The sequence below is a fragment of the Corvus kubaryi genome, unplaced genomic scaffold (assembly GCF_017639235.1).
Source record: "Corvus kubaryi isolate FWS band 111438036 unplaced genomic scaffold, C.kubaryi_AGA036_p1.0 37308, whole genome shotgun sequence".
NCBI lineage: Eukaryota > Metazoa > Chordata > Aves > Passeriformes > Corvidae > Corvus > Corvus kubaryi.
This window is the reverse complement of record NW_024581096.1, coordinates 11,447,474-11,468,697: the sequence shown is the minus strand read 5'-3', so window position 1 is coordinate 11,468,697 and position 21,224 is coordinate 11,447,474. Positions and strand designations below refer to the sequence as shown.

The following is a 21,224-nucleotide window of genomic DNA, read 5'->3' as shown; positions in this document are numbered from 1 at the left end:
GTATTGCCTCAGTGCATGTTTTAAATTTAAGTCTTGAATGAGCATCCCTTTAAAAGGAATCAGTTGTACTTCTTGGATGCAATGCTTTGAATAAAAATAAATACATTTCCATTTCAGATGAAAGCAGTGGCTGGTATGAAGATGTCTTACCAAGTACAACAGGCAATTAATACCTGCCCAAAAGATCCTGTAAGAGGTTTTAGACATGATGAATCGTCCAGTGCACTGTGTTCACACCTCTACTCCATGATTCGAGGGAACCGTCAACACAGACGAGCCTTTCTAATTTCCTTACTCAACCTCTTTGATGATACTGCAGTAAGCACCACATTTCCTTCACTTAAAAAGAAGTTAAAATGCAGTGTTACAAGCTTAAATTCTCCTTTTATGATGTATTTTTATGACATAATTATTGATAGCTTTGTCCCCAATGTACATTTTTTGCTTTGTAATGTAAGGTATAAATATAAGGTATATAAGGTATTCTGTGTAATAGAATGCATGTTACATCATTCTGTACCTTTTTATACTCACTTTGGACTGATCAGAATTAGTGTATCTTCAGGTATGACTAAATTTTGCATGTATATATGTTGTTTAGAGTGGGTTTGGGGGCTATATAGAAAAAAATTGTGATCATGTTTTTTGCTCTATACCGTTAGGAACACAGGAGAGGTGTATGAATCCAAGATATTTGTACGTGTATTTATATGTAATCTTTTCTTTAACTTTCAGAAAACGGAGGTGAATATGCTTTTGTACATAGCGGACAACCTAGCCTGTTTTCCTTACCAAACACAGGAAGAGCCACTGTTTATAATGCATCATATAGACATTACGCTATCAGTTTCTGGTAGCAACCTACTACAGTCATTTAAAGAGGTATGTGCATTTATATTTTAGTATATTTATTATGGTGGAAATAAGTTTCTCTATAATGTGGTCAATTTTTCAATGGATGCAGTACCATTATTATGGTGTGAACCAGTTGCATTACTTTGCATGTAACCAATAGTAATAAAACAAGTCTGTTCTGACCTGTATCTGGTAGACACTAGAAAACTTTACTTACATTGATGCTTATATTATTAAAAAAGAATTACGAGTTTTGAGATCAAGTCTATATAATTTCCCAGTATGGCTGAATAACACTTGAGTGTATGCATCTGAAAGCACATGAGCCCAGAATCATCATGGAATACTAGTTTGTCATGGTTGTTTGTAAAATTTTAACAATAAAATCCAGTTTGCAGTTTATTTCATTGTCAAGTAGCTGATGGCAGTTGCGTTCGTGTTGCCTGAGAGATTTAAAATGCACTGTTTATTGCAAGAGAGGAGCGGGCAGTATTTCTTAAGGGAGCACATAAGAACCTTAATCATGATAGAGTGCCTGTTGTTATGGCAACACACAAGCCTGTAAGGGAGAGTCCTCTGCTTCTTAAAGACTTCAGTGTCTTCCTTTCCTAAATGACTTTTACCGCAGAAGATGCAAATTGTCAGGAACCAAACCAGTTTCTAGAATGTCCAGTTTGACTAATAAATACAAGTCAGAGTTGATGCCTGAAAGTTCACTGCCTGAAAAGTACTGTGCTTTAAACTCTCACCCTACCAAAGTTGATTTTTAATCTGCTAGAAAGAGACGATGCATTCTTCAGGTTGAGAACCAGTGTGTAGCACCCAGCACCAAAAGGTTGAGATCTTGATTAGGTCTGTGTCATGAAAAATCATACTATGTGCAGTAATAATGCATGTGTGAAATTTTGAAGATGTACAAGTAGTAGAACTAATCATAGAATCATAAAATGTCTTGGGTTGGAAGGACCTTAAAGATCACCGCATTCCAGCTGCCTGTTATGGGCAGGGACACCTTCCATTAGACCAGGTTGTTCAGAGCCCCACCCAGCCTGGCCTTGAACATTGCCAGGGATAGGGCAGCTGATTATTATTAATCATTATTAATTCATTATTAATTTGATCACTTTGGTCAACAGTGCAATTAGTGTCACAGAGTTTTAAGAGATGAGGATTTAAAACCAGCTTGGACTAGTCTGTACCCAAAATACATGTGAAAATCTCCATGATACACTGAAATTATATTCAGGTGAACGAAAACCAGAATTTTCTTCCTGATTTATTGTTTGGCCTTCTACTTGTGTTTTGCTGTCACTGCTAATGAACTTCAGCGTAATATGAATATATGAATATTCATATATATATATAATTAATAATTATAATTAATATAATAAACTTTTAGTGATCACATACTAGGGGAGTGCTTGTTGCTTCACTTCCTTTTGTATGCACCTCACAAGAAAATCTGGGCTTTGGATAAACTTTTCAGTATCTTTTTGCCATAAATAATTTTAAGACTATCAAATTATAAATTAATAACATTGTTCAGGTAATTCTTGCTAATTTAAGCCACTAATGATTTTTGGACAGATTATTTTAGGAACATACATGATGTTACTTACTCTAATTTTGGAATATGTGTTAACTTATCTGTCTTGCAGTCTATGGTGAAAGACAAAAAAAAGGAAAGAAAGCCTTCATCGGATGAGGAGACTGAGAGTGACAGTAACAGTGGTAGCGGGAGTGAAAGTGAGGAGGAAGCTTCTAAGCCTCGGAGGTTACGGAAACGAGTGGACTCTGATTCAGATTCTGATGAAGAAAATGATATAAATGCAGTGATGAAATGTTTACCAGAAAATTCGGCTCCTTTAATTGAATTTGCTAATGTCTCCCAAGGCATATTATTACTTCTGATGCTGAAACAGCATCTAAAGAACCTCTGTGGATTCTCTGATAGGTAAGGCTATTTAGGTAGTAGGACACTTGTAATGCAGTAAGCTGTTTGGGAGTTTTTTCTATTTATTTAAGCTGATTGTAACTACTTGTTTAAGCAATAGATTTGCTTGTGTAACAGAGAAAACAAATTTATTACGTTGAATGTAATGAAACTTTGGCTTAAAAAAACCAAATTATTTTATTTCTTACCAGGCTATCTATTGTATATGGAATAATTCAAAGATAAATACTTACATTGGAGATTTTAAAAGCTTTTTGTTCAGATTACTCTGGACTTTCCTTGAAAGATCTTCTCTTTTGTTTTCTTTAAACAGTAAAATTCAAAAATATTCTCCATCTGAATCTGCGAAAGTTTATGATAAAGCTATAAACAGGAAGACAGGAGTGCATTTCCATCCAAAACAAACCTTGGATTTTCTGCGGAGTGATATGGCTAATTCCAAGATCACGGAAGAAGTGAAGAGGAGTATAGTAAAACAGTACTTAGATGTAAGTAAAGTTGCTTTGCAGAAAGTCTGAAATCTTTAACGCAATATAAACTTGAAAGTACACTTCAAAATGTTAAGTTCCTGGTTGTCTGATATGATGTGTGATCTTCCTTTCAGGATGTTTAGCAGAACTGTATTTCAAAGATTTCTAATAAGTTTAAACTCAATGATAATTTCAAGTAAAGGAGGTTCATCTTTATAGAGTATTTTCTAATTTCTGGCATCCATGTTGTATACCTGTCCCATATTAATTGTTCACTTTATTCCTGACTGTTTCCATCTGGGAACAGAGACTGGATGTAGTTTATTAACTGCCCCTCACCTCCCAACAATAACAATAAGTTTGAGAAAACTTGCCTTTTGGAAAACACAGGAAGAAAGCTTTTATGTATCTCCAAGAAAAAAAAAAAATCAGAAAGTTAAGTTTGTAGAACACAACAAAATCGGTTGAAGTTGTCTACTGTTTGTTTTACCCTGTTTCTTTATATTGCATTTTGTTTCTAACATAATGTGGTGTGATATAAATGTCCATTTTTAAAGTTACAAAGTGAACTGATTTTTTTTTTTTTTTAATAGTTCAAGCTCCTTATGGAACATTTGGATCCTGATGAAGAGGAAGAAGACGGAGAGGTGTCAGCTAGCACAAATGCTCGCAACAAAGCAATTACCTCGCTGCTTGGAGGAGGCAGCCCTAAAAACAATGCAGCTGAGACAGAGGACGATGAAAGTGATGGGGAGGATAGAGGAGGAGGCACTTCAGGGGTGAGGCGGAGGAGGAGTCAACGTATTTCGCAGCGTATTACGTAAAATGATTTTTATGTGCTTATAAATGTCAGTTTATTATATTAAATGTACACCAAGTAATGTAATCCACATGAAAGAAAGCATTTTGTAGATAGAGATTCTCTACTTAACCGTTTATACAACTTTTGTAGAAAGTTTAACAGAAAAGACAATAAAAAAAACCAAACTAGAAAATGAGATTTATCCCGTATAAAAAGTTATTAATTTTCCTTTGGAATGTACTGTGTGTTATCCTTTTTATTGTTGCCAAGTTTTTATGTAGCTTTATGATTCATGTGTATATATAATTTTATATATCAATAAGAGATAAAGACACGGGTACAAATTAAGAGTATGTGGTTTTACAAGGATATGTTAACCCCTTGGCGCTGGCGGTCGCGGTGCGTCTCATTGCCGGCAATGGAATGTGTGCCGGGGAATCCCAACTCCCGGCGTCAAGGGATTAAAAGCAATAAAAGCAATAATTTCACTAAAGTTCTTTTGTGTAACACTTGGTCTTTTTTCCCCCCAATGTTTTAGTCATTGAGAAGGTCAAAACGAAATTCAGACTCTACGGAGTTGGCAGCACAGATGAATGAAAGTGTTGATGTCATGGATGTCATCGCTATTTGCTGTCCAAAGTACAAAGACCGACCACAAATTGCAAGAGTAGTACAGAAAACCAGCAATGGCTTCAGTGTTCAGTGGATGGCAGGCTCCTACAGTGGCTCCTGGACTGAGGCTAAGCGCCGTGATGGCCGCAAACTGGTGCCTTGGGTAGACACTATTAAAGAGTCAGACATTATTTACAAAAAAATTGCTCTAACGAGTGCTAATAAGCTGACTAATAAAGTTGTGCAGACTTTACGATCGCTGTATGCCGCCAAGGATGGAACTTCCAGCTAATGAATTTGTACATGCAGCCAAATTTACAGGAATTGAAATAACAGAAAAACTTGAAATACCAACTTTCTGGCAAAAAAAAATCAGTTAAATGAAGAGTAAGAATGGAACCTGGGACGCGGGGAAAACAGAAGGAAATGTTTGGTAAACATTTTTGTGGGAGCTTCCTTCGCTGTTGTGCAGCAGAAACTTCTCAGTTCATTTTTACTCCCACTGTATTATAGTTTAACAAAAAAATTGTTTATATCTTGAAAAAAAAAAACCTTTCTGTTTAAAAAAAATAAACAAGTGAATGTTGGAAATTAGTCTGTTAATGTTCTTAATAAAGTGTTCTTGGAGTTTAACCTAGCAGCGGATGGCTTTCTTTAGCTTAGCCCAGTTTCCAGGGAAGCATTGTTTTTCCAGGCTGTAAAGTGGCAGAATCTCCTGGATATATAATTTATTCTGTTGAAGAAAAAAAAAAAGAAAAAAAAGCATGCAGTATCTATGACCTATCTGCAGGAGGAGTTTTTGTAAATGTAGATTTTGATGTATTAGGTCACCCTGAAATAATACAAGAAAAGGGATCCCCAGCAAATCTGGTGGAACGAATACTGCAATAAATTTTTTTACTTCTCTTTGTTACTTGTCTGTTTCCATTTGAATTTCTTATTGTAAAGATCTGTTTAAATCCATTTATATTATTTTGCAGTCTTTTATGTAAAATTTACTATATCAGTGGTTTTCAAAACAAGACATAAAATATTGTTTATACAGTTTGTATAGGCTGACTTCTGAATAATTGGTATCTTTTTATTTTTATCCCTAAAAGGGTGTAAACACAAGTTAACTCCAGGGTTTTATTGTATCCTGCAATATTTAGTATTAACTATATGATTTAGCACTGTGCCAAACACATTTTCAAGAGTACATTTTGATATAAAAAGAAACTATAGTTTATTCCTTGTATGCTTCAATTTCTTTCTAATGCTGTCCAAATGGTAATTTATGATAGTTCAAATTTTGGGAAAGCTGAATGACTCCTGCTTGGGCGAACTGGCCATGTATGCATTTCTCTGGGTTAGTACAGAGAGGCTTGTGTCAAGAGGAGCTAGCTACCAGTATCTGAGGTGTGAATGGGTATGAGTCTGGGCAATTACACTACATTCCTTCACAAATGAATTTTTTTATTTAAAGTTTGTATATTAGACTAATTTTTTTACTAATTGAAAGATGTTTTCACATTTTGTAAATTGAAAAAATGCTATTGAAATCTTCCAGAAGCATTTGCTTCAACTGCCTTGCCACAACCTTTCATAAGCAGTTCATCTTCCTAGAGAGTAAGAAAAGCAGCATATTTAAAAACAGGGAAAAATCTAAAATAAAGCTAAACTTTTTAGGAGTCTATTAAACCATGCTGTCTTCTCAAATGTATTTATCAAAAACAGGTGTTTCTCAACATAATTATTTTTCTATTATTTTTTTTTCTTTTAAAAATTTAATATATCGTAGGAGGCTGTTTTTATTAAACTGATTTGCAGAATTCTAATACATTATTCAATTTGTGAGGAATAGTTACAGTATTCCAAAATATTCATACGTTAAAAAAACCAAACAACACATTAAACTAATTATTAATAACTCCTCAGAATCCAGTTAGTAAATTGTTGGAGAATGCCTTTTTGCTGTTTCACCACTGGAATTTTTCTTAACAGAAATGTTTTCACACCTCTTTTTTTGATAGTGTTGATAGTGTTTTCTTCACTATACAAAAAGCCACCTCTTGGGCTAAGATCAGTATTGTTAAAGTAGGGAGAAGTAGAAGAAGCAGGAGTCAGTCCTCTGCAGCTCTGGAAACAGGACATTTTTGTAGCAAACAATGAAAGACTATATTTCTCAGGGCCAGGTGCAGCTTTTATAGTGTCAAACTCATACTCGGAGGATAGAGGGGTTATATGACATGTCACATATTACTGATAAGCAGAGTTGAAAATTCTTCACCAAGAAACTCCTAAGTGATAAACCCAAGGATTTCATACAGTTGCAGTTTAGAATTAAGTTGGCTGTTAGTAATTTCTGATGCGATTTATATTAAAGCATCTTATTTTTAGTAGGTAATACAAATACTTCCTTGTTCATTTCCTGTCATGTGGCTTTTCCAATAGCAAAGATGGGGATTTATTTCAATTTGCTTGGTATTTATTGGAATAAAATTATCAGAAAGAAACTATAATTAAACAATATAAACCTGAAGTCTAAAGTTGTCTTAGTTGAGAGGATTTAGACCATTACTATGTTGTATGATATGCCAGTGGCATACATGCTCCTTGATGGGATGTGATGGCTGTTATATAATTTACAGTTATAAAATTTATTATAGATTATTAAATAAATCGAATATGATTCTTACTAGTTAAGAGTTGAATTTTGCCCTCCCAAAGTACACAGAGTAATACCTAGTCTGGTTTTGCCAATCACAAATACTCTGGTTACCTGCTGTGAAAGGAGAAGGTAGCAGTGCCCCGTTTTGGGAAACACTCCTGTTTGCTGTGCATGACGTGGGCTGGTTGTTCTCTGCACCACGAAGTCGAGGGCCCAGACTTGACATCAGTGGCACCCCAGTGCAGGGCTCAACCTCTGAGTAGCAACTGCAGTTTTACCAGCATGAACCACATCATTAGCAACAGCACATACCAAGACAAGAATTTTTCTACATGAAAAAGTGTTTGGTTTTGTTTTGGTTTTTGTTAAAGTGCTGCAGTGCAGTAATTGATCCAGTGACACAATTTTACTCCTTTGTATTGACATAGCTTTGTAGTATTTTTTCACTGTATGACTATAGATTTTTACATATGTAACTATAAGATTATTGAATTTTTTATTCTTCCTACTTTTTCCCTTTGAGTACAGGATCTGTACATGGAACTTGTTGCAGCAGCTTACCTAACAAAGGGGTATTGTCAAGCTCTTAGAATTAACACTAGCCATATTGTACTTTTTAAGAAAACACAGACACTTCCACAATCTAAATAAAAATGAAATTATTATTTTTAATCTTCCACTTCAGTACTGTAAAATTGCAGAATAATTCTTGAATATTTTCAAGATCACAATAGTTTTTGACAGAACTGTAATTATAAGTATTTTTTTAAATGATTCAGTAACACCCTTTTGTATTTTTGAGGTTCTTTATTGCTTATATTAACAACTCTAATGTGTATAAAGTAGGCATGGGAAATATTCGCCTAAGTATTTTAGTGAGGTGTGGCCATTAAAAAAAACTATTTAATTTTTGAAATCTGAGTCAATCTTTAGCCTTTGTTTTGCTTATGTGGTGTCACTAGTAAGAATATTATTACTGTGGAATAATTAGGTCGTGCTGAACATTAGCTCTAACATGAAATACCTTGCAGCACTAAAGTAGTTCTTAAATGTGTTTGTGGCTCATGTCAAAAAAAAAGTTTTTAATCAGGTCTGGCTCATCTGGTGCTAGTTAGCAGCAGGACATTCTGCCAAATGCATGTGTTAATGGTATTCCAGGAAAAAGAATGGACGAGTTCAGCTGATCCTTTGCTTTGACTCCGAGCCCCAGGCAGATCTTAGTGATGCTGAATTCAGACATACACGTTTTCCATGCTTTCCTATGTCCCGACACTCCTGAACTCTCATGCCCTGCAAAAAGCAGGAGTGCAAGCCACAATTCCTATATCCTAGTTTTCCTCCACTCACCAAAGAGCCACACCATGATCGTATGAGCGTTTCCATATCCCTCAGAGAATTTGTCATCTTATCATTGAAGTTCTGAGTTGTAATGGGTGAGTTCTTAATGTAAGTAGCAAGTTTTTAGATTTCATGGTTCCTTGACTAAATATTAAAGTGTTATTGTTATATACAAATAAGTTCATAGTATTTTCATATTTCATTTATTTAAAATAAATGTTTTAAGAGTTCAGTTTGGACCCTTCTAAAATGAAACTTGCAAGTTTTTATCCTAGAATGTGCATACACTTTGTTATCCCTTTCTCACTATGCTCACAGTGCTCAAATTATGCCTGGGCACTTGTAAATTATCCAGGGAACGCACTTTTGAATTATTCTGGGAGACTTCTTGCCAGTCTGTGTTCACCCCATCAGACACAACTACATTTCTAATTTCTGCGTTATCCAGGTAAAGTGCAGCTGCATGCGCTGCTCACAGCTGCCCAAGCTATATCCTCCAAACACCCCTTACCCTACGGGCTGGTTCGGGGCCACGGGCGGGGGCAGGGGAGGGATTATCCAGCGAGAAGCAGCACTGGCTCAGCCACCAACACCAGCGGGGTGGTGGCCCAAGTGTGGCTGTGCCCTTGGCAGCCATCTCAGGGCAGGGACTCCCTGCACTGGCGTTACAGAAGGACATCACCAGTGGCTGCCTGTGCCACCTCCAGTGTCTGGCACAGAGAGACCCATGTTTCTCATTATTTCAGCGACTTATTTAAAGCAATCTGGTTGGGCTTCAAAGAAGATTTTCTCCATCACTGTACTTGGTGCAGCTGTGTTGAAAGGCTCGTATTTCTACTTTGAAACATGATCCTGCTTCCTAAGATCTAGAAAGGTGATTTATCTGATTTCCACCCCCACTTTCCTGGGGACTGGTCATTAGCAGGATGTTACTGCTGTGCCGGCAGTGCAGCCTCTGCCTCTCAGGAGCTGTGGTCCCCAGCACTGAACTGTGCTGGGTGGGCACTCTGGTGCTGGCTGCACCTCACTCTCCAACACGGTTTGTCAATCGGCTCCCTTTCAATGTACTTCCTCCTTTCCCTTCTCCCAGGAGAGCTTCTGAATTTCTTTTACCTGTCCCTTACCTGTATTTCTCTTCCCAGCTATAAAAGGCTGCAAAATTTGTTGGGAACAGCCCCATTTTGTCATTACATGTAATTTATTTTTGAGAAACCATACAGGGGGCCATCTGCTTTTCATTTTGACTTCACAAGCTCAGACTGAAGACTTATGTTTTCTCTGAACAACAGTCTTCTTTCAGTCTCTTATTTTGCATGTTTTGTTCTCTTGTTAGGAGTTATGACTGTACAGAAATACTCCTTAACTGCAATTAAATTCCTGAAATCCATGTGTAGAGGGAGATATTTGTGGGTTTCCTGCTTAGACTAAATGTATTCTTTGAGCAGGCAAACAAAGTGTGATGATTCCTTGAGAAAATATATTTGTTTCTTATTTATGAGAGCTTTTTTATTTTGAATAGTCTCATGTGTAGGTGGATGTTCAGATTCAAGGTCAGCCTTGATCATCGCCTGTGCAATGTGTTCCTGCAGTTCCATCTCCACTGACAAACCTGCAGGTCAGATCCATGCAATACCAAGTTCTGTGTGATTTGGATCACTCCTCATCAAGGCTTTTTATTTGCTGTCCAAAAGTACTGCTGTTGCACTACTCGAGAGAGAGAGGATTCCTTTCCTTCCCTTCATGTTGAAATCCACATGAAATAATTGGTGCAGAAGTTGTTAAGTCCATGTTCAGCCTTCGAGTCATCCAGATCAAACTTTCCAGACCAGTCATATACAGGCTTCTACACACTGAGTTTTTCCCTTTGGGCAACAGATCCCAATTACAGGATCCTCCATCGTTAGAGTAAATTTTTCCTACCTTTGATTTTTAAGTCTTGGCTGAGAAACCCACTCAGGCCCCTTCTTTAAATGTCATACTAGATATTTGTAGGAGGGTGCACATAACTGGTCATTACAAGGCATGTATTACTCAGCAGGCCCGTTTCAAATTTGAGTACATTTTGAACTTTCCTTCCATCTATTAGTTGTGTCTTTCTATATCAGAAAAAGAAAAAAAATCCTTCCCTTATTTTAGTGTATTTGAAAAATTCCCAGGTGAGGGAATAGTCTTTTGGTGCTTTACCTGCTCTGTTTTATCTCAAACTGACAATATGATTTCAAAAGCAAGTTTTAGGGTTGTATTTATTGTTTGGGTAGTAGTGAAGTTTTGTTCATTTTTCCTACGAAATTTTACAAATTGTAGTGCAGATTTATCTTGTGTACACATACCAATGCCACACATAATTTCTTGAAGCCTGTGTAGGATCCTTAAAATTCCTCAGCTGAAGACACTCACTTCCATCTTCAGAAGGTGTGAGTGTGGCTTTGAAGAGAGAGGGTGTTGGGGTCTTGTCCCCCTGCCATGTAGTCCTGGGAGAGGGGCCCTGGGGGAAGGCACGGGGTTTCCCTGCCCCTGCTCAGCCTCGTTCCCCGTTGGTTGTTTTGTGTTCCCCTGCGCGGGCAAGGACCCTCGGGTCCCGTGATTGCCTCAGTTCCTCAGCAGATCCTCAGCCATGTGGCTGGAGAAATAAACATCTCTGAAACATCTATCAAGAATCGGTCCATATATATTTCTTCCATATATATTTAATCCCCACTGTAGCAACAGGGAGCTGGAAAGGAAACTGTCTTCCCTTGTATGTTCCTCTTGAAACATAACTATTTCTCTTTCTTCACTGACCAGTGGTTTTGTAGACAAAACACCAATGCCAGCCGTGTGTATCTTAAAGTGTCTTTTCACAGAATTTGACATCTTGTTAGTAGTTTCCAAGTTTAAATATCTCACTCAGCCAGAGCTCTGGCTTAGAGACAGCTCTGCTGAAGGTGCTTATCTCATGTCAGCCAGTGGTAAGTACCATTTACTTTATTACTCTCTGAGTCCCTTAATAATCAAGATTTCATATTAAAGGACCAAAATAGTTGAAGTAGTATGTTCTTACTTTTGTAGCTTTGTCTTTTTCATCTTCTTAATTCTTGTACTTTGGGTTTTTTTAGGTTGGTGTTAGGTGCTGTCTACAATATCTCTCTTCAGGGTTTGGTTAGTGAGGTTTTTTTTAGTTTTGCTTTTGGTTTTACTTTTAGTTTTGCTTTGTTGTTGGTTTTTTAAACTTCCTGCACAAAGGTTTTCCTGAAATAAGTTGCTTTTGGCTTTTTAAAGCTTTCTGACGGAAAACACCAGAAAATAAAGACTGAAACATATTAAAATGTAAAATGCGTGACATACAGAACACAGCCTCTACACATGATTTAATCCAGTGCAAATAATCATATGCTTCATCTGTGAAACTTAATTTCTTTCAGTCAGATGGAAATGTCATGCTATTAGAGTGCTAAATGAAGTTTAGGTCTCTTTGGATGAGATTTCTAAAAAGCAGTGGCAGAGGATGGTTACCACAGCACCCAACCTCAGTAATGGGTCTCAGAGGAATTCACTGCACTGAGGCCCTGTCACAGTTGCCAACAGTGCCCAGCCCCAGCAACATCCCAGTGCAAGTGTCCATGGCAACAGCCTCAGGCAGTGGCTTTAATGATGGTTGCCACGGCACCCACCATCCTGGCTTTGTCAGGTGTGTCAGAGAAAGAGTTGCCCGTGGTCCTGCTGCACTGCCAGCCCTGAGGAGCAGCTGCCAAGGTGTCCTTCAGGGAATGACAACAGAAGGCATCCTGCTGGCACCCCTGTTTGAGCAGTACTCCTGCATCAGCTACAGACCTGACAGAGCAAGTCACTGACTCACACACAGCTGAGAAACCTCTGGGTCATCCTGTATCTAGTGGGTGATATGCACATGCAGATGAGCAAGTTTAAAATTCCAAAAGAGAATTTGTACTTTCAGATGTTTCTGTGCAAGGAAGAAAATGGGCTTTTAATGTTTAAAATGAGATTTCTTACATAGTGACTGTGGTAAAAGATGCCAAGGAGCTTCTGGGATTAATGACCCCCAGTGTAAAGTGCATCACTTTTCCCGTCATCTTGCCATTAATTGGCAGGTGCTGCACTGTCCTCTCACTGCTTGGTTAACAAAATTAATGTGGCATTTCAATATCACCATAAAGAAATTGTAAGACTCTAGAATAGAATAGTACAGAGCTGAATAACTTTGGTTGGAAGGGACCTACAACAATCATCTAATCCACCTGCCACTTCCAAAGACCTTTTTGCTAATCCAGAGACTACTTCAGGACTGAACAAAGGTTAAAGCCTATTGCTAATGGCACTTTCCAAATGCAAACACTGACAGACTTGGGGCATTGACCACCTCTCCAGGATGCCTGTTCCAGTCCAGAACGGCACATAGGATAAGGAAATGTTTCCCAATGTCCAGTCTGAACCTCCCCTGGCACAGCTCTGAACCATTCCCACGTGTACTGTCCCTGGATGCCAGGAAGGAGAGCTCAGCACCTCCCTGTGCCCTTCCCCTCCTCATGAAGCTGCAGAGAGCAGTGAGGTCACCCCTCAGCCTCCTTTTTGCCAAACTGGACAAGCCCAAAGTCCTCAGCTGCTCCTCACAGGAGGTTCCAGCTTTGTTTCCCTCCTCAGGATGTGCTGAAGGACCTTCCCATCCTTCTCCACCTGCAGAGCCCAGCAGGGCCCACGCTGAGGCTGCCCCAGGGCTGAGCCCAGCAGGACCATCCCCTCTCTGTGCCGGCTGTGCCGTGCTCGGTGCTCTGGGAGGGGGTTTGCCCTCAGGGCTGCCCGGGCACTGCTGACCCACACTGAGCCCAGCACCAGCCAGCCCCACATCCCCCTCTGCAGCTGTCCAGCCACTCCACTCCCACTTTATCCCTGTGCCTGGCGTTACCCCATCCCAGGTACAGAATCCAGCATTTGGACTTGTCAAATTTCACCCAATTTATGATTGCTCAGTGCTCCAATCCGCCTCTGCAAGGCCTCTTGTCCCTCAAAAGAATCCACAGCACCTCCCAGTCTGGACCACCAGCAAATTGCTACTGATGTGTTCACCTCCAGCATCCAGACTGTTGACAAATATTTTGAGCAGAACTGACACTGTAACTAAACAATGAGGATTTTGTTTGCATCTGGTAATGTTATTCTTCACCTTCCTTCTCATTTTCCCAAAGAAGCTACTTTGAATATTTCCCACACAAGCCAGTAACCCAAAATTAAAATAAAGTTATGTTTCTAACCATTTATTCTGTGCAAAGTGTAAACATACATATGCTTGGAAACGTTAAGTATTTTTAGGAATTCATGAAACTCCTGGAAAAGAAAGCCAAATGTGTCCTGGGCTGCATCCAGGGCCCCGCGGGCAGCAGGGGAGGGAGGGGATTCTGCCTCTCTGCTCTGCTCTGCTCTGCTTGTTCTGGTGAGACCCACCTGGAGCACTGCATCCAGCTCTGGGGAAACACCAATTTAGTGTAGTGGTTTGGTCCAAAATACTCATTACTGTTTATCTTCTGTGAGATAAGAATTAGGAGAAATGCAAAGCAGGCACCAAACTTGAAAGAATATAAAGAAGTTTATTAATAGACCTAAAATAAGGAAAAAGAAAACAGGAAAAAAAAGTCCATACCACACCTTCAGAACACTTCTCCTCTCCCCCCCCCCCCGACCTTTCTCCCTTCTCCCACTGACAATGTAAAAAGACAACCCTTAAGATGTTCAGTCTGTTTATCACTTCCATAATAACCTTGTTCAGTCCATTTAGGAAGAGGAGTCTCTCTTGTTCATGCTATGAAAACATTATCACAATCAGCCAGCCACCCAGGCTGGTTCTCTGCTCGCATGTGAGTCCCTTCCCCCAACTCGCAGCTTTTCCCACAACTGCTTTCGAGGGTTCCCTCTTTAATTACTGGGGTACAATTTTAAGGCTGAACCGTTCAGAAACAAAAGTTCTCTTCACCCATCTCTGGGAGCATTTCATCTCTAAGAACAGAGGCCCTTCTCCTTCCCTGGGAGCAAAGGGTCCTCCTCATCTTCATCTTTAGGACTACCTCTGGGAGCATCTCTAGGAACTGAGGTTTCTCCTTTCCCATTTGGAGCAAAAAGTCCTCATCGCTTCCATCTCTCCCTGTTCAAACTTCTCATGAAATTACAGCTGCGTCAGCATCTGCCTATCTCAGCGCAGGTGCTTTTGCTTAGGAGCTGAACACTCCACCCCCCCATATCTTCATGAAATTACAACGGGATGCTCTGATATATCATAGCTTTACAACAGAATTTCAGCTTTAAACATCTCTTCTTTCTCTTCCCTCAGGTTTTCAGCTCTTCACAGCACTAAAAGGGTTAATCCCACCTGGGCCTTGCAGCTGGAATTTCGCTTATCACTGTCGGTCACATGATCTCTGCCGGACAGTGGAGCAGTTTCAGCTGAATCTTGGCCTCACTGGAGAGGGGGGAGAGCCGAGCCGCTCCGGCTGCCCACAGCAAGGCAGTGGGGGGGGGGGGGGTTCCATGGCTGGAACAGGTCCATGGCTCCAGGATGGCCGTAGCCCGGCCCGGCCTGGCCCAAGCAGGGCCTTGCCGGGCCCGCTGGCCCCCACACGGGGCCCGCAGCCACCTGTGCCAGCGCCGGAAACGAGAGAGAGCTTGGAGGGGGAGTTTGTCTATTCTTAAGTGTGCATCACAGAGGTGATCACAACTTTAAGTGGCTCAAAGAATTGTCCATATTCAAACTGGCCGCTGATAGGTTCTGTCAGGTCACAGAGGAAACTGTAAGCACCCCTTAGCAAGGACATCACTTCTGGGACTATGCTTGCTAACCTATGACACTTGGCCTGTCTGGGCCTCTGAGCCTACAGGCACTGTCAGTTCTACCCTGGCATGCGTCTAATCCTGTAACAGCCTTTGAACCTTATTTTTTGATGTTTGCCAAGATGCAGCTCCACTTGGAAACATGCAATTTTTAGGGTTTTTAATTATTACAGTTTGGGGTGGCAATAATTAACCACTGGAAATTAACACACCTTTGACTTCCATGAAAAATTCAGATTTCTTCACTACAAAATAAAAACTACAGCTGTTGGGAACAAGTCAACACAGCTGCATCTGTTCAAACTACCACAACTTGATGGTCACTGAGCACATGGAAAATTTGTCTACAAACCCCTGGGGGTTGCTGGAGGAGCTCTAAACAGTAGCATTCTGTAGACAGATGAACAATGATACTGTTTTTACCCCAGTAAGTACTTGTCCTTTGTGTCTCACACTGCTGCCTGACTTTCCTATTAGAAGTCTACTTTTCATTTTCATTTCTGACTATTTGTACCTCTTTCTATCAATCATTCAAACTCTTCTACAATTTCTCAGAGCTACTGCACAAGTAGGCTGGGTTTAAAATATGAGGGTAGTGCACATGTACATATACATTCCTAGTGGTACACGGCAATAATTAATAGTGCGACCGACGTGTAAATCATTTACAGCAGAAACTAATAAAATCACTTTTATTAAACCAGTTGATCACAACTCTTATGTTACAAAAATAACTTCATAATAATGTTAAATATTAAATACAAAAGTAAAACAGTTGCTCTTAAAATAAAAGTAACATTTTTTGTGTTTACATATGTTTCTGTGTAAAGCAGCTGACCCAGATCTGTTTAAGATTGTGGGTCTGCCTTTACCAACTATATTTAGTTCTTCTTCACCTGAAGACATAGGGAAAGCAAACTACATGTTAAGGAATTCAGCTTCATCTAGGCAAGACTGGAAACAGTCAGAGTTTCCATGCTGCTTAAGAAGGAAACAGTGCAGGCCTCAATCCATTTTAAGCAGAACAATTACTGTTTTTAAAAAACAAAACCAAACACTAGCAACTGTTTGGAAGAGCACAGTGGCTGAGAACTTTTCACTTGTCTTCCACATCTGCTATCATAGCCTCAACTGCATTCCAGTCCAGCTTGCTGAGGATGCTCCCTGTGCTTTCAGAAACACTGTCCATGTTGATACTGCCAAGAGGAGAGAAACTCATGCCATGCACTGCAGAGGCCTGGTGGGGGAAGAGAAGATGAAGTGATCATTGTGCATCATTCATGGACAGCAGAAATGATGCCACTCTTTTAAAACGTGTCCAAATCAAGGTATGTGTCTGATTATTCTGTAACAAATGCAATCTATTTTCCTGTTTATGCCCTCCCACTGATGCCCGTTTCCTGGACAGGCAATGTGCCTACACAGTTTTTAAAAAGTACATTGAAGTTCAAGGCTCACAAGAATGCCTTCACTTGTAAAGGAAAACTGTAGTTCTGCTGAAGCCCCACCATTTGTGTGATGCATTATTTATCTCACCCACATGTTTTGAATAGAGAACCACATTTTAAATAAAGCAGAAGAAAACAAAGTGTTAAATGGCATGTATCAAATAGTTCATAGAACAAGTAGGTACTCTACCTGAAACATGGAGTCATGAGTATCTTGAAGTATTCTTTGGATATCCTCAGGCACAGTCCAAGGACTCACTACGTCTCGATCAGTGTCAAGATCAACACCTTCTGTCTGAACTGCAGTGGCAACTTGAAGAGGCTTTTGTGTTGAGCTCCTGCTGACTCTACACTCAGCAGCTGAGGAGAAAACAGGCCAACCACAGCACTGCAACACTTCTTGCCCTTTTCATCTCAATCTCTTGAAACTCCTTCAAGAATAGAAGCTCCAGGTTCTAAGAACTGAAGCTGTGTGTAAATCCACGTGAAAACAGCCAGCCATGTTATCTAGAATTGACGGGGGGTTATGGGGAGAAAAGGCTGCTGGTCCCTTCCAGCCTCATGCTCTAAGCTGCCTTCCCAGGGCAGAACACGAAGTGGAACAGGACTGTGCATGGTGCCTACAGCATCCAGGTTCTGTGGTGCAGTCCCCCCAAAAAAACCACATTGTTCATTATTTGGCAGAGGACTAAACTAAATAAACTCTGGATTTGTGCCTCTTTAGAAGACATGGAACTTCAATGAAACCCTTATCAGTGATGTGATATACTGGAAAAACAGATAGCAGAAGGTGCCAGAAAATCAGAGAACAATCAACCTGAATATAGAGTTTAAAAAGCGAATATATGGAAAGGAGAAAAATTACTTTTCCACATGAGCAGAGGTGAATTCAGGAATTCAGGAAAAGTGCCTTTCTGCTTCTTAGTGCTTCTCTCAATTTCCTGCACTGTCAACTCAAATACATTGACCTTTGACTGTCCAAATCATGCCAATAGTATAATTCTGGTGTAAGGCAGAATGGAATCATGCCACAGTATTTTGTAAGTCTCAGACCGATTCTCTCTTCATTCTTTGTCTGATCAGAAATTCTGCTGCTATTAACAAGTACTGCTTCTGTTAAAGAATACGATTAGGAGCAATCTTTTGTGGATCCAGACCTACAAAGATAGGCATGGGAAAAAGTACCACTAAAATCCAAGGAGTTTTTTCTTTTTCCTAAGCTTAGTCATAAATTTTCCATGCTAACATTATGACAAAATGATATCTTAAATGGATACTGTACAGAGGGATAATAAAGACAACTCCTACTTTAAAGAGCTTGGAGAGTAAGCAGCACAGAAAGGTAAGGGAGAGACATAATTCTTGTGTCCTGGTCTGCTAATTAACTTTCTCTCTGTCAGTCTGAACTGAAAGATAAGACTCAAAGCCTTCATCTAGTGATTTCATAACATGCATTTCAGGAATTCACTAAAATCTGGCACATTTATTTCAGTAATCTTGAAACTCTCATCTCGCTAAAACTGTTCAGAGGTGATTAAACAGGTGATTAAAATATTTCACAAGTTTCTAATTAAAAGGATTTTTAAGTGGGGAAATAATGATGAGTTTTATTCTTCTAAACAAATGCTGTATCTGCATCTTATTTCCCCCCTGTATTATGCAGTATTCTGTCATTGTTCTGTGTAACTTACAGTGTCTGGAATTAACAGGACAGTTTGTTGCATTTCTCAGTCTTCTTCTGGAGGTACTTTTCTGAAGGAGCTTACAGGCATTTCCTGGAAAGACAAAGTAAGCATTTCGTTTTTTAAATGCAGATCAAATATACTCAAAGATGCTCAGAAATTTTCATCTACAAGTCTCCTGCCCTGGGTTACACAGTACTCTTGCTATGGCAATTTAAGCTACTTTGGATTTAAAGAAGTGATAAGGAAAGGTAACTCCCATCTTTAGCAGGTCAATGGCAACACAGTTGCAAAAGCCTCAGGACAGGAAACATGCAGGTTTATAAATCTGATTTCCTAGACAGATACCAAAGCTCCTCTCTCCCAAAAATCCAGCAGTCACTTGAAGGACCTCTTCAGTATGTGTCTTCATCAAAAAAGTTCTGTTCTTACCCTTGGACTCTGTCAAACCAAGAGCTGGGGTGAAACGTTGTACTTTTTGACCAAAGCCAGGTTTGGCAGCAATTCTGCTCCTTTCTGCCAGAACAGGACTATTCAGATGCCCTCTACAACAAGACAAAGGAAAAAACCAACACAACAACAAAGCTTAAATACTTATCACTGTACCATTCCTCCACACAACTTAGATCTGACAGGGCATATTCAGAAGAGACATAAAAGCCAGAGAAACCACATTCAGCCCACCTGGCTGAGGATCAGCATCACACACTGCCTGTGGGGCCAGTAAGCCTCAGCAGAATCAGAACTGCCGCAATCACAGTGAAGACACATCAAACTGGCTTTATAGAGAGCCACTTTAGGTCCAACAAAACTTCTTATTGATTCCTGCCACTCCTAAGGTGGATTCCTGCATGATGTTCCTTAGCATGTCTGATTCTGGCTGGGCACTTAAACGTCCCTTGGACACCACCAGCAGGCTCTGTACAGCACTGACTACATTCACTTTAATGCTGTATTCTGGAACTGTACCTAAAAAAGGTACTGTACCAAAAAAAAAGAAGCAGAAATATTTAAGTTTGGAAATCACAGGATTACCTGAAGTAAAAAGTTCCTCCTATTATTCTAAAAAGTATAAAATTATATATGTAAGAAAAAGAACTACAATGCAATATACACCTGGAACACACATACACATATGTGGCATTAATGCCAGTAAACTGAACAGATGTATCAATTTATAATACTCAGATACCCTCACCTCCTCAAAAGGCAGTACGTGAAGTGCAAAAGAAAGATCAAGTAAAAATCTAAAGGATGAAAAAATTAGCAAGCAAGAGAACAAATCCAGAGTTTGCACAGCAGAATTTTTATTTGCTTCTTGCTTGTTGTTAGATGCTCTTCAGGTCTATATTGCTGGCTATAGTTCAGTGGAACTCACAGAACATTAAGTTTGCAAAGGACCTCCAAGATCATCGAGTTCAGCCTTTGACGGGATCACAACCCTGTCAACTAGACCCTGGCACCAAGTGCCACGTCCAGCCACACCTCCAGGGATGGTGGCTCCACCACCTCCCTGGGCAGCCTGTTCCAATGTCTAACCACCCTTTCTGTAAAGGAATTGATGTTGAGTGGAATTGGTTATGACACTGATTACAGCTTGACTCCCGAGTTGGCTTATTCCATGCTCCAAAAGGCATTTTTAAGGCTCCCTCCAAGATTTGCTGTACTGGCTGTAACAAGACTGGAACAGGGACTCGAGAGTCCGCTGATCCAGACAAATTGTATCTTTGAGATTCTGCCAGCATATGACCTGTCTCTCAAGCTAATCCTGTCTCAACTTGCTGCAAAATTTGAAGTGTGGTGAAGATACCAGCACACCAGAGCAGGTTTGATGCTTAGAGTGTTACCCTGTACTGGATGCCACATCCCTCCTTCTGTACACTTGAGGTGATCTTGTGCTGGACAACGTTCTATGATCACTTGCTGGTGATGCCACTGTGTCAGATAACATTTCATTCATCAGGGAAAGTGCCTGTGATATTCTTATACTGTGATGCTCAGACAACAGGGCTCTGTGGAGAAATAATATTACACATTACCTCACACTCTCACTCATTTCACCACAGCTGATTTGTGAGTCCTGTAAGACTACATGAAGAACACTTTTTTACAGAATTTCACAGAAATATACTAAGCCTTTTAAGATCATTAGCAAAAAGTTAAACCATTTCTTAGTTGAGTGACTGAGTTTGACAGAATGCATGAGTAAATGTTGGGGAAAAAAAGAAACAATGATATTTGGAAAGCGATAAATACAGTCAAAGGATGAAACATGTTCAGAGTTTTCCTAAATGGTGATGCAAACATGAATTTTTTATGCTTTTGGTTGAAATTTCATCAATATCTGAAGCTTCATAGGCAATATAGTTAAAACTATCTCTACCTCTTTTTGAGGACTGGAAAACTAATATATAACTAAAGATATCCTGAGTTGTATTTATAGCAACTTACTTGTCTTTTTCTTCTTTCTTCTTCTGGAAGATTCTAATATCCTTTGAAGTAGGATTATGATGCTGTGTAAGAAAGTATAAAAATCATTAACTATGTACTGTGGTCTCATTCCAGTCTCTCACTCTCAAAATGTACTTAATTGACTTGAA

At 39.6% G+C, this 21,224-nt stretch overlaps 2 protein-coding genes across 9 annotated transcripts in view; one reads left to right on the top strand and one right to left on the bottom strand.

The window, feature by feature from the left end:
* Positions 1–5,606, top strand: part of NIPBL (NIPBL cohesin loading factor) — a 134,755-nt gene extending 129,149 nt beyond the window's left edge. For 5 of the 6 annotated variants that reach the window (XM_042028480.1, XM_042028481.1, XM_042028476.1 and 2 more), the window contains 6 exons: positions 118–318; positions 736–882; positions 2,514–2,809; positions 3,123–3,297; positions 3,873–4,058; positions 4,620–5,606. In XM_042028480.1, coding sequence (XP_041884414.1) covers positions 118–318; positions 736–882; positions 2,514–2,809; positions 3,123–3,297; positions 3,873–4,058; positions 4,620–4,985 — 1,371 coding nt within the window. In that variant the 3' untranslated portion in view covers positions 4,986–5,606. Of the gene's footprint in view, positions 1–117; positions 319–735; positions 883–2,513; positions 2,810–3,122; positions 3,298–3,872; positions 4,100–4,619 lie in introns of all 6 variants that reach the window. The other variant, XM_042028479.1, reaches the window with a different exon arrangement.
* Positions 5,607–16,169: 10,563 nt separating this feature from the next.
* Positions 16,170–21,224, bottom strand: part of CPLANE1 (ciliogenesis and planar polarity effector 1) — a 60,255-nt gene continuing 55,200 nt past the window's right edge. For all 3 annotated transcript variants that reach the window (XM_042028473.1, XM_042028475.1, XM_042028474.1), the window contains 6 exons: positions 21,076–21,137; positions 20,472–20,636; positions 19,057–19,169; positions 18,634–18,717; positions 17,133–17,302; positions 16,170–16,731 (listed from right to left, as the gene is read on the bottom strand). In XM_042028473.1, coding sequence (XP_041884407.1) covers positions 16,591–16,731; positions 17,133–17,302; positions 18,634–18,717; positions 19,057–19,169; positions 20,472–20,636; positions 21,076–21,137 — 735 coding nt within the window. In that variant the 3' untranslated portion in view covers positions 16,170–16,590. The remainder of the gene's footprint in view (positions 16,732–17,132; positions 17,303–18,633; positions 18,718–19,056; positions 19,170–20,471; positions 20,637–21,075; positions 21,138–21,224) is intronic.